The 13,462-nt window shown below is 39.9% G+C and overlaps 1 protein-coding gene across 12 annotated transcripts in view; it reads left to right on the plus strand.

The window, feature by feature from the left end:
• The window catches only part of myo3b (myosin IIIB), a 484,195-nt gene that overhangs the window by 157,570 nt on the left and 313,163 nt on the right, over window positions 1-13,462 (plus strand). For all 12 annotated transcript variants that reach the window (XR_011886449.1, XM_072261905.1, XM_072261912.1 and 9 more), the window contains 3 exons: window positions 9,745-9,828; window positions 11,154-11,356; window positions 13,075-13,173. Coding sequence is in view for 11 of the 12 variants with exons in the window: in XM_072261905.1 (XP_072118006.1) it covers window positions 9,745-9,828; window positions 11,154-11,356; window positions 13,075-13,173 (386 nt within the window). In the remaining variant the exon portion in view is untranslated. The remainder of the gene's footprint in view (window positions 1-9,744; window positions 9,829-11,153; window positions 11,357-13,074; window positions 13,174-13,462) is intronic.

Here is a 13,462-nt window from a genome sequence, read left to right on the forward strand (position 1 = left end):
ACCCCTATGGAACACCACTGATAACCGACAGCCAACCAGAATAGGATCCCTTTATTCCCACTCTCTGTTTCCTGCCAATCAGCCAACGCTCTGTCCACGTATGTAACTTTCCTGTAATTCCATGTACTCTTATCTTGTTAAGTAGCCTCATGTGTGGCACCTTGTTAAAGGCCTTCTGAAAATCCAAATATACAACATCCACTGCATCTTCCTTGTCTAGCCTACTGGTAATTTCCTCAAAAAATTGTAATAGGTTTGTCAGGCAGGATTTTCCTTTAAGAAATCCATGCTGAGTTCTGCCTATCTTGTCATATGCCTCCAGGGTACTCTGTAACCTCATCCTTGACAATCAACTCCAACAACTTCCCAACCACCGACGTCAAGCTGACAGGTCTATAATTTCCCTTTTGCTTCCTTGCCCCCTTCTTAAATAGCAGAGTGACATTTGCAATCTTCCAGTCTTCCGGAACCATGCCAGAATCTATCGACTTTTGAAAGATTATCGCTAATGCCTTCGCAATCTCCACAGCTACTTCCTTCAGAACACGCGGGTGCATTCCATCTGGTCTGGGTGATTTATCCACCTTTAGACTATTCAGCTTCCTGAGTACTTCCTCTGTCGTAATTGTGACTGCGCACACTTCTCTTTCCTGCCACCCTTGAGTGTCTGGTATACTGCTGATGTCTTCCTCAGTGAAGACTGATGCAAAGTACTCCTTCAGTTCCTCTGCCATCTCCTTATCTCCCATTACAATTTCTCCAGCATCATTTTCTATTGGTCCTATATCTACTCTCACCTGTCTTTTACTCTTTATATACTTGAAAAAGCTTTTAGTATCCTCTTTGATATTATTTGCTAGCTTCCTTTCATAGTTAATCTTTTCCCTCTTAATGACCTTCTTGGTTTCCTTTTGTAAGGTTTTAAAAACTTCCCAATCCTCTGTCTTCCGACTAATTTTTGCTTCCTTGTATGCTCTCTCCCTTGCTTTAACTTTGGCTTTGACTTCTCTTGTCAACTACGGTTGCATCCTTTTTCCATTTGAAAATTTCTTCTTTTCTGGAATATATCTGTCTTGCACCCTCCTCACTTCTCACATAAACTCCAGCCACTGCTGCTCTGCTGTCTTTCCTGCCAGTGTCCCTTTCCAGTCAACTTTGGCCAGTTCCTCTCTTATACCACTGTAATTTCCTTTACTCCACTGAAATACAGACACATCAGATTTTAGCTTCTCTTTTTCAAATGTCATAGTGAACTCAGTCATGTTATGATCACTGCCTCCTAAGGGTTCCCTCATCTCAATCTCTCTCATCACCTCCGGTTCATTACACAATACCCAATCCAGTACAGCTGATCCCCTAGTGGGCTCAACAACAAGCTGTTCTAAAAAGCCATCTCGCAGACAGTCTACAAATTCTCTCTCTTGAGATCCAGTGCCGACCTGATTTTCCCAATCCACTCACATGTTAAAATCCCCCACAATTATCATAACACTGCCCTTCTGACAAGCCTTTTCTATTTCCTGTTGTAATTTGTAGTCCACATCACTGCAGCTGTTTGGAGGCCTATAAATAACTGCCATCAGGGTCCTTTTACCCCTGTGATTTCTTAGCTAAACCCATAAAGATTCTGCACCTTCCGATCTTGTATCACCTCTTTCTAATGATTTAATATCATTTCTTACCAATAAAGCCACGCCTCCCCCTCTGCCTACCTTCCTATCCTTCCGATACACCGTGCATCCTTGGACGTTCAGCTCCTAGAGACATGTATCCTTTAGCCAGGTCTCAGTGATGGCCACAATATCATTCCTGCCAATCTGTAGCTGTACGACAAGATCACCCACCTTATTCCTTATGCTGCGTGCATTTAAGTATAACACCTTAAGACCAGTATTTGGTACTTTTCGCTTTGATTTCACTGCAACTTTATTGCACTGCACTCATCCCAATGGCTACAAATTTGCCTCATCACCTGCCTGTCTTTCCTGACAACTTTACTGCCCACTATCTTAGATTTATTTCTGTTTTCCCCTTCCTCCGCTCTGTCATTCTGGTTCCCATCCCCCTGCCAAATTAGTTTAAACCCTCCCTAACAGCTCTATTAAACTTTCCTGCCAGGATATTGGTCCCCTTCGGGTTCAGGTGTAACCCGTCTTTTTTGAACTGGTCAAACTTCCCCCAGAAGAGATCCCAATTATCCAAGAATCTGAAGCCCTGCCTCCTGCACCAGTCTCTCAGCCACACATTCACCTGCCTGATCCTACTATTCTTGCCCTCGCTAGCACGTGGCACAGGTAGCAATCCCGAGATGAGGGGGAACTTCTTTACTCAGAGAGTGGTAGCTGTGTGGAATGAGCTTCCAGCAGAAGTGGTTGAAGCAGGTTCGATATTGTCATTTAAAGTTAAATTGGATAGATATATTGACTGGAAAGGAATGGAGGGTTATAGGCTGAGTGCAGGTCGGTGGGACTAGGTGAGAGTAAGAGTTCGGCATGGTCTAGAAGGGCCGAGATGGCCTGTTTCCGTGATGTAATTGTTAAATGGTTATATAGGATCAGAGTTAGGCCATTTGGCCCATCGAGTTGCTCTGTCATTTCATCATGGCTGATCCAATCTTCCTCTCAGTCCCAATTTCCCACCTTCTGCCCTTATCCCTTCATGCCCTGACCATTCAAGAATCTATCAATCTCTGCCTTAAATATAAAAAATACTATGGGCTATTTTATCATGTGCCTCCAGCTACTCTGAGACCTTATCCTTAATAATCGATTCCAACACCTTCCAACCACTGAGGTCAGTCTAACTAGCCTATAGTTTCCTTTCACCTACATCTCTCCCTTCTTGAAGAGTGGGCTGACATTTTTAATTTTTCAGTCTTCCGGAATCATTCCAGAATCTAGTGATTTTTGAAAGATCATTACCAATGTCTCCACGATCTCTTCAGCCACCTCTTTCATAGCTTTGAGGTGTACACCATCTGGTCCAGGTGACTTATCTACCTTCAGACCTTTCGGTTTCCCAAGAACCTTCTTTCTAGTTATTGTAACTTCACACACTTCATGCCCCCTGACACCTGGAACTTCCAACATACTGCTAATATCTTCCAAAGCGAGTACTGTTGCAAAATACTTATTCAGTTCATTCGCTATTTCCTTGCCCCCCATTACTACCTCTCCAGCATTGTTTTCCAGTGGTCTAATATCTACTCTTACCTCTTTTTTATACTTTATGTATCTGAAGAAGCTTTTAGTATCCCTTTTAATATTTTTGGCTAGCTAACTTTCATATTCATCTTTACCGTAATGACTTTTTTTAGTTGCCTTCTGCTAGTTTTTAAAAGCTTCTCAATCCTCTAACTTCCCACTAATTTTTGCTTTGTTGTATGTCCTTTCTTTTGCTTTTATGTTGGCTTTGTTAGCCATGGTTATGTCAGCTTTCCTTCAGAATACTTCTTCCTCTTTGGGATGTATATATCCTGAGCCTTCCAAAATGCTCTCAGAAATTCCAGCCATTGCTGCTCTGCCATCATCCCTGCCAGTGTTGTTTTTCAATCAATTCTGGCCAACTCCTCTCTCACGGCTCTGCAATTCCCTTTACTCTACTGTAATACTGATACATGTGACTTTAGTTTCTCCTTAAATTTCAGGATGGATTCGATCACATTATGATCAATTACCCCTGAGGGTTAATTTTCCTTAAGGTCTCTAATCAATTCTGGTTCATTGCACAACACCCAATCTAGAATGGGTTCAACCATGAGCTGCTCTAAAAAGCCATCTCATGGGCACCATAATCCAGCATCAACCTGATTTTTCCAACTACCTTCATATTGAAGTCCTCCATTATTACCACATACTTACTACTGTTTGGAGATCTGTATACAATTCCCAACAGGGTTTTTTTTACTCTTGCAGTTCCTTGGCCACAATGATTCAACACCTTCCGACCCTATGTCACATCTTTCTAATGATATGATTTCATTCTTTTACCCGCAGAGCAACGTTTCTCCCTCTGCCTTCCTGCCTGTCCTCTCGATACAATGTGTATCCTTGGATATTAAACTCCCAGCTATACTCTTCTTTCAGCTACGATTCATGATGCCTACAACATCATACCTGCCAATCTGCAACTGTGCTGCAAGTTCATTTACTTTATTCCGTGAATTGCGTGCATTCAGCTATAACACTTTCAGTCCTGTATTCACCCTTTTCGATTTTGTACATTTTTTATGTTGCGGGTCATCCTGCTGACTGCATCCTTTTTTAGATAATGGGCCCAAAGCCGCTCACGATACTCCAAGTGAAGCATCACCAGTGCCTTATAAAGTCTCAGCATTGCATCCTTGTTTTGTATTCTAATCCTCTCAAAATGAATGGTAACATTGCATTTGCCTTCCTCACCACAAACTCAACCAGCAAATTAACCTTTAGGGAATCCTGCAGGAGGAATTCCAAGTCTCTTTGTACCTTGGATATTTGAATCATCTCCCCATTTAGAGGATTGTCTGTGCTTTTTTCCCTTTTTTCAAAGTGCATGACCATACACTACCCAGCACTGTATTCCATCTGCTACTTCTTTGCCCATTTTCTTAATCTGCCAAGACCCGCATACTCACTGCTTCCTCAACACTATCTACCCCTCCACCTATCTTCATATTGTCTGCAAACTTGGCCACAAAGACATCAATGCCATCATCCAAAGCATTGACATGTAATGTAAAAAGAAGTGATCCTAACACCAATCCCTGCAAAACACCACTAGTCACTGAAAGTGAACCAGAAGAGGCTCCCTTTATTCCCACTCTTTGCCTCCTGCCAATAAGCCAATGCTCTACCCATGCTGGAATCTTTCCTGCAATACTATGGGGCTCTTATCTTGTTAAACAGCTTCATGCGTTGAACAAAATGCCTTCTGAAAATCCAAGTGCACAACATCCACCGATTCCCCTGCTTGTTATTTCTTCAAAGAATTTCAACAGATTTGTCAGGCAAGATTTTCCCTTGAGGAAACCATACTGCCTTTGGCCTATTTTATCACGTGCCTCCAAGTACCCTGAGACCCCATCCTGCATAATCGACTCCAACACTGAAGTCAGGCTAACTGGCTTATAATTTCCTTTCTTCTGCCTCCCTCCCTTCTTGAAGCATGGAGTGACATTTGCAATTTTCCAGTCTCCCGGAACCATGCAGGAATCTGGTGATTCTTGAAAAGTCCGAAGTAAAATTTATTCTCAGAGTACATGCATGTCACCACATACGACCCTGAGATTCCTTTTCCTGCGGGCATACTAGATAGATAGAACAGTAACTGTAAATAGGATCAATGAAAGAGCAAGTAGAGCATAGATGAAAACAAACTGTACAAATGCAAATATAAATAATAATAAATATTAAGAACTTGGTATAGCAAGATAAAGAATCCTCAAAGTGAGATCATTGACTGTGGGAACATCTCAATAGATGAGTGTAGTTATCCTCTTTTGTTCAAGAGCCTGATGGTTGAGAAGTAGTAACTGTTTTTCAACCTGGTGGTGCAAGTCTTGAGCCACTTATACCTTGTACCTGATGGCAGCAGCGAGAAAAGAGCGTGGCCTCGGTGGGCGGGTTCTTGATGATGGACAGTGTTTCATGTAGATGAGCTGAATGGTTGGGAGGGTTTTACTCGTGATTTACTGGCCTAACTTCACTACCTCAAAGGCATTGGTGTTCTCATGCCAGGGAGTAATGCAGCCAGTCTGCACATTTTCCATCACACATCTATAGAAGCTTCACAAAGCTTTTGATGACGTGCTAAATCTCCGCAGACTCCTGAGGAAGTAGACGCACTGTTGTGTTTTCTTCGCAATAATATTTATATGATGGGTCCAGGACAGGTCCTCTGAGATAGTGACACCCAGGAATATAAAGTTACTGACCCTCTCCACCTCTGATCCTGCAATGAGGTCTGGCTCATGGACCTCTGGTTTCCCTCTGCTGAAGTCTATGATCAGTTTCCTGGGCTTGTTGACATTGAATGAGAGGTTGTTGTTATGGCACCACTCAGCCAGAGTTTCAATCTCCCTGCTGTATGCAGATTCATCACCACCTGTAATAAGGCCCACAACCATGGTGTCATCAGCAAACTTGTATTTGGTGTTGGAGCTGTACTTAGCTACACAGTCATAGGTGTAAAGCGAGTAGAGCAGGAGCTAAGCAGGGGTGTACCCGTGTTGATGGAGGTTGTGGAGGAAATGTTTTTGCCAATCCAAGCTGGACTGCAAGTGAAAAAATCCAGGATCCAATTGCACAAGTGGGTACTGAGGCCCAAGTCTTGGAGTTTGTTGTTCAGTTTTGAGGGGATGATGGTATTAAATGCTGAGGTGTAAGCCTGATGTATGCTGATGCTTCTACAATCTCTTCAGCTACCTCTGTCAGTGCCTTGGAGTGAAATCTGGTCCAGGTGACTTATCTACCTTAAGACCTTTCAGCTTCCCAAGTACCTTATCCTTCGTAAAGCAACTGCACTCATTTCTTTACTCTGACACTATTGAACTTCTATCATACTGCTAGTGTTTTCCACAGTGAAGACTGATGTAAAATACTTATTCAGTTCATCCACCATTTCCTTGTCCCTTATTACAACCTCTCAAGCGTCATTTTCCAGTGGTCTATCTACTGTCAGCTCTCTTTTACTCTTTATATATCTGAAAAAAAAGGTATCTTTTTTGATATTATTTGCTGTCTTACCTTCATATTTCATTATTTCCCTTCTATTTCTTGTTTAGTTGCCTTCTCTTGTTTTTTAAAAGCTTCCCAATGCTCCAACTTCACACTAATTTTTGCTCTCTTACATGCCTTTTTTTTAACTTCTTATCCATCTTAGTAAAATTTTTACAATGTTTTGCTTGCTACCAATTATTTAAAAGTTGTTGATGTAACAATTAACAGGACATAGGGTGGTAGAATAAACAGACACTTGGCAGGTGGAATTTATATACAACAGTGGGAAATGATGTATTTAGTGATTGCAAGAGGCAGTATATACTGAATAACAGGAAGAGAGATGCCTGGCAGTTTATGTGCATAAATAGAAACATAGAAAACCTACAGCACAATACAGACCTTGCGGCCCACAAAGCTGTGCCAAACATGTCCTTACCTTAGAAATTATCTAGGGTTACCCATAGCCCTCTATTTTTCTGAGCTCCATATACCTATCCAGGAGTCTCTTAAAAGACCCTATCGTATCCGCCTCCACTGCCGTTGCTGGCAGCCCATTCCACGCACTCACCACTCTGCTTAAAAAAACTTACCCCTAACATCTTCTCTGTACCTACTTCCAAGCACCTTAAAACTGCATCCTGCTACTTCCAAATCTTTGAAAGTAACAGGACAGAAGTTGCGTACGGGATTTTCGACTTCACAGAATTATTGAATACAGAAGTGGGAGATCAATGCTGAATCGTTAGAAAGCTCAAGTTATACAATGGCTAAGGTATGATTTATTTACTTACTTATTGAGATACAGCACAGAATAGGCCCCTCCGGCCCTTTAAGCTGCACCGCCCAGCAACCCCTGATTTAATCCTAGCCTAACATTGCGACAATTTACAATGACCAATTAACCTTCCAACCGGTATGTTTTTGGACTGAGGGGGGAAACCGGAGCACCCGGAGAAACCCAGACAATCACGGGGAGAATGTACAAACTCCTTACAAGCAGTGGCAGTAAAGTCACACACTTTAGAAAGGATATGAAGATCCTTGAAAGAGGTGCTGAGAAGATATACTGGAATTGCACCAAAAATGTAAAGTTTTAGCAACAATAGGTAGATTGTAGAAGTTAAGAAGATTGGAAAAATATGTTGAAAAATATTAGTTTAGATATAGTCAACAAAGAAACACCATTCTCACTCAGCTTGATGGTACAAGGATTGGGTAATAGATTCAGGCAAAATATGAGGAAGAACTATTTTACACAGTGGTAATAACCTAGAAATTACTGCTGATAGGGTGATGGAAGTGGAACTGGCAATGATTTGAAGTGGAACTAGGCTAGACAATTGAGAAATACCGGGATAAAACAGGGAATGAAATGGATTAGATTGCTTTGAGGAAAGATAGCATGGACTTGTGTTCAAGAGCCTCTGGTGTAGTAATGATTCTGATTACACTGGACAACAAAGATTTTGCTTACTGAATGCTTTTGGATGTACCCTGTGGATTTTGGGCTGTTGATCATGAAAATCACCATAGATCACGTTTGTGAAATTGCCTATATCTGTTCTTTCAATTTATAATTTGTCAGAATAGCTGATGCCAAGATTAAAGAAGGTATTTTTGTTGGTCCACAAATCAGAAAGGCCACTAGTAACAGGCAATTTGAATAACTTCTAATGGGACCGGAGAAAATTGCATGGAAGGCATTCAAGGATATTGTTGAAAATTTTCTTGGCAACTACAGAGCACCAAACTACATGCAGCTGGTTGATAACATGCTTCAACATACAAAACCATGAAGTACAACATGTTACTAAAGATTCATTTTCTGCATTCCAATTTGAACCTTCTCTGTAAATCTTGGCACTGTCAGTGACAAGCAGAGTGAAAGGTTTCACTGGGACATCACGGTCATGGAGAAACAAGAACAGGGCAACTGGAATCCATCAATGCTGGCTGATTATTGTCGGGCACTTAAAGCGAGAAGCCTCTGAGTAAAAATGAAAACCAACAAAGCATTTTTAGCTTTGTTGAACTATCGAACAATTGTATAACGTCAGCACTGTTATGCAATTAAGCACTTTATATTCAATAAAAGTTAATTTCTTATTTCTCCAAATTTGTAGACTCAAAAATTGGAAGTACATTTATTATCAAAGAATGTATAAATTATCCACCTTGAGATTTGTCTGCTTACAGGCAGTCACAAAGCCAGAAACCCAAACAACCCAATTTTAAACACACACACACACACACACACACACACACACACACACAGACACACACACACACACACACACACACAGACACCATGCAACAATAGAGTCAAATGACTGCATTCTGAGCCAGATTGAGTCCATTGGCCCAAACCTCAAACTCAGTTCATCATATTAGTGGGGCAAAAAAAGTCGTGAAACTCATAGAGACGATAGCCACTGAAGCAGTTCACAATCTTGGTGCTGCTGGGAGAGGAATGGACATTGTGAGAGAGCGAGTGAAATCAGCCCGACCCTTGTCTCTCGTTCTGAAACTCAGGCTCTCTAGTCTGTCTGGACCGGCATTTCAATTGTCCAAACACACTTGGGCCACATAGCCCAAAACCGTACTCGATCTCACCAAATTGGACAATTGTATAACGTCAGCACTGTTATGCAATTAAACACTTTATATTCAATAAAAGTTAATTTCTTGTTTCTCCAAATTTGTAGACTCAAATCCAAACTTGCACTCCCGTGTGATACAAGTAGTCTGAAATTATATTTGTATTCAGCTTCAAGCAGTCTATCATAAACAAAAAAAAAATTCTGAGGAAGCAATACTTTTGAATAAATTTGTTGTCCAGTTTTGCTTTCATAAGAACTTAAAAATATACTTCCTTTGTTTGTAGCATTATTACCTCAATTTAATAATCAAAAATATTCCTGAATGAGATTTTTTTTGTAGCACTTCAGAAGAGCATTGCAGTGTTGTACAGGCTGTGCAGAATGTATGTTGACTATTAATCAGCTCTTTTTAAAGTCTCTGTCATTTGTTTTGATCACTTTAGTGTATTATCATAAGTGGAGAAAGTGGTGCTGGGAAGACAGAGAGTGCACATTTGATTGTTCAGCACTTAACTTATCTGGGAAAGGTACGCTTGATAATTATTAATTTAAATAGATTGCACCCATTGAACAAGTAGTTTTTGTGCCTATAATAATGAAATGGCAACATTTTAGGAACATTTGAATTTGCACTTTAAAATGGAATCAAAACTGATTGGCTTTGACGTATGCTCTGATTTTATTTTATTTTCAAACACGAAAACTGAGTAACAATGTTCACAGGCCATCTGGAGCCTGGAGCAATACTTCTGATGTTTACCATGGTCTTGCTGTGATGTACAACTTGGACAATTAAACCTTTCCTGCTGCTCGCCAATCTGCTACTGCTACTGTCACTTGTGGCCAAATGTGTACCTGCTGTCACTTCTTTGAGTGGACCTGATACCAACCAGGATGACTTCAGTCACCCACACAGTAAACGTTTCCACAGGATTCCAAGACTTGCGCCCTGGTGTAAAAAGAGAAATTGCTCCAGGGTTCAGGTTAATATCTGTGCAGTAAGTTGACAGAGCTGAATTTACATTGTCAAAAGCTCAGATATTGTTCCTTGCACTAACGTTGAATTTCATTCGAATGGTGTGGGAGTTTGAGTGCACAGAAATCAGAGGGAAATATTGAGTGGAACTAGGACGGAGAACTAAAGTGATGGGCAAATGGAAGCCAGTGACCTCACCTGTGGTGAGACTGGAAGCGAGATTGTCACCGTCTTACACAAAAATGTGTTGTTTTGTGACTGCTGTAAAAAGAGAGGAAATTAATATAAGTCCAAAACAAATAAATAAATAAACAAACAAACAAACAAATAAATAGAAAAGTAATAATCAGATAGTGTTCATGGACAGTTCAAGATTCTAATGGGAGAAGGAAGGAATCTGTTCCTAGTTGATTCTCCATTTAGTCTCTCCATTGTAAGGAAGTACGCTATCATGAACCCCAAAAACTTACTAATAAATTAAAAGTAGTCCATTTAAGTCACCATTTCACATTGAAAAAGTGTTGGGGCCCTGTTTGCTGGGACATGATGAAGTAAAATGTCATGTATTGTCGCATAGGAATGTGGCGTATGAAATAAGATGGTGATTGAGGAGTGAGTGAGAATGCATTACAGTAACTGACCACTTGAGACCAATGAAGGTGAAGAGGTGGTAAAAATGTTTAGTAGTGACATCACATTGGACATGTTGGAAGGGGCAGTAAGGATCCTTTGAACCTAGGGTTGGTTGTATGGAGAGGATTGTTTTTCCATTGTGGTTTTTGTTGCTAACTGAAAAGCAAAGAGGGACAGAAAGTGAAACATGATTTCAATAAGCTTCTTCTTGCTAATGCACTTTTCTTGCTTTACGCTTTTCAGGCAAATAACCGTGTTCTGAGAGAGAAAATCCTTCAGGTTAATCCACTTGTGGAAGCTTTTGGAAATGCATGCACAATGATCAACGATAATTCCAGTCGATTTGGGAAATACCTAGAAATGAAATTTACTCCCACAGGTGCTGTGATGGGAGCGAAAATCTCTGAATATCTCTTAGAAAAATCCAGAGTTATTCAACAACCAGCGTATGTGAACTTCAGTTATAATTTTGTTCTCTAGCAATTACTGTTTTCTTAAACTGACCATGGGGAGTTTTAATACTGAAATTAATTGTTTTCCCATGAGTTTCTCTAAAAATTATTGTATTTTGCACTTTAGCACAGTTAAATTCTAATCACAAAAATAATTCAATCTCACAAAATATTGACAAATATTAGACTTGTTTCAAACTGTCCAGAAAAAGTATTTTGCAACAGAGTACCTTTGTTCAATTACTTACGACACTGAACATTTTTTAATCATTATTTAGTCTTCAACTCAAACTCGTTGTTAGCTACACTTAACCACTGGTACTACTTTTGTTCATCTTTGTTCCTTTCTAATTTTCAGGTTGAAAGTTCAAGTTTTGTGTTGTAACTTTCCAATCTACTTCATCATGCAATGTTTTGAACTCTGGTTTCAATCTAACTACCAGCTTTTTATTGAAAGATTTAGGATGATACAAGAGATTGCAGAAACGGGGATCTGGAACAAGTAGCAAGCTGCTAGATGAAATCATCAGGCTGGGATATGTGGATGCAAAGGAAATGTCGACATTTCAAACTAACATTCATTGACATGAAACAATGACTATCTATTTGCCTCTGTGCAGCTTGAATAGTTGTTTGAATTAGGGAGGGATAGAATGTGGTGCAAATAAGGTTAGCCCTGGATTCAGCTGTTGCTATGTTTGGATGAGTTCGTTTGGAATGCTTGTTTGCTAATAGTAAAGGTGAGCAGAAGCAACATTAAGTGGGCGATATAGATAGACAGGATAGTCATTTTGGAAGAATATTGAACTTAACATAAGCCATAAAAATGAGCTGGCTATTTGTCCCTTGGAATTTATAAAGCTTACTTAATGGATAATTTGCTTTCTAACTCTACCCTTATCAGTTGTATAATGCCAAGAATGTGTATGCGTATAGAGTAACATGGTGGGGGGGGGGGGCGGATGTTCATGTATCCAGGAAAAATATCCCAGGAGTCTTCAGAGGAGCATGGGCAGACTAGATTAAGCCACATACAGAGATTATTGTTAGATGAGCATGGGTTTTAAAAAATGACTTGGAGAAACAAAGCTGGAGAGAAGTTAAAGGAGCAGTTTCCAGAACCTGAGTTTTTGGTAGTGAGACGATGCCTAAATGTCTTTGTAGATCAGACCTATTAAATTTCCCAGAACTTGTTATGCAGATACATAAGTAGGACATACAATAGCTAAACTAAGTAGTGGCCATGCAATGTGCATTCGCCAATGCCTTTTTAGTTATCAAGATCATGCAAGATGAAAGATTTATAGGATACAGATGCACTCTCGGACCAACCAGGTTAGGTCTTACACAGTGAATGGTAGGGCATTGAAGAGTGTGGTAGAACAAAGGGATCTGGGAATACTGGCCATAATTCATTGAAAGTTTCATCACAGGGAGATAGGGTCATAAAGAAAGCTTTTGGCACATTGGCCTTCATAAACCAAAGTACTGAGTATTGGAGATGGAATGTTATGTTGAAGTTGAAAATAAGTAAAATTATTTATAAGTAATTAAAATTTAAATTTGGTTTGATAATACATAATTTTCTGAAACAATCAGAATTCCTTGTTGAAAATTTGAATTTTGCTCTTAGCATTTGATTCAGGTCAAATTTTAACATTAATTTGTAAAATCTATCGTGTTTTAATCACATTAATATCATTTCCTTTCAGGAGTGAGAAAAATTTTCATATTTTTTATTATATCTATGCTGGTCTCTTTCATCAGAAGAAGTTAGCAGAATATAAACTCGTTGAAAATAAATTTCCTAGGTGAGTAATTATACATTCATTTATAACATCAACTTGTAGCCTATATTTGAGACATGAACTTAAGAGGTGCTCTTGTTGGGATAAGCCAAGAAGCCTCTGTGCAATGGAGCTGGAGGAGATCAAAATGTAATTTTTTTTAATTCTTGGGGTTCTGGTGGGGACAGGAATTGCAAAGGGACAGTCAGTGTGAGGGGGAGTTTGATATTTGCCTTCCCAGCCCAAATTAAAATTAGATCTAAAGTTATTATAGCCATCTGAAATATGCGTGGGAGACGTGGTACACATTCTT

The sequence above is a fragment of the Mobula birostris genome, chromosome 6, assembly GCF_030028105.1.
Source record: "Mobula birostris isolate sMobBir1 chromosome 6, sMobBir1.hap1, whole genome shotgun sequence".
Lineage (NCBI taxonomy): Eukaryota > Metazoa > Chordata > Chondrichthyes > Myliobatiformes > Myliobatidae > Mobula > Mobula birostris.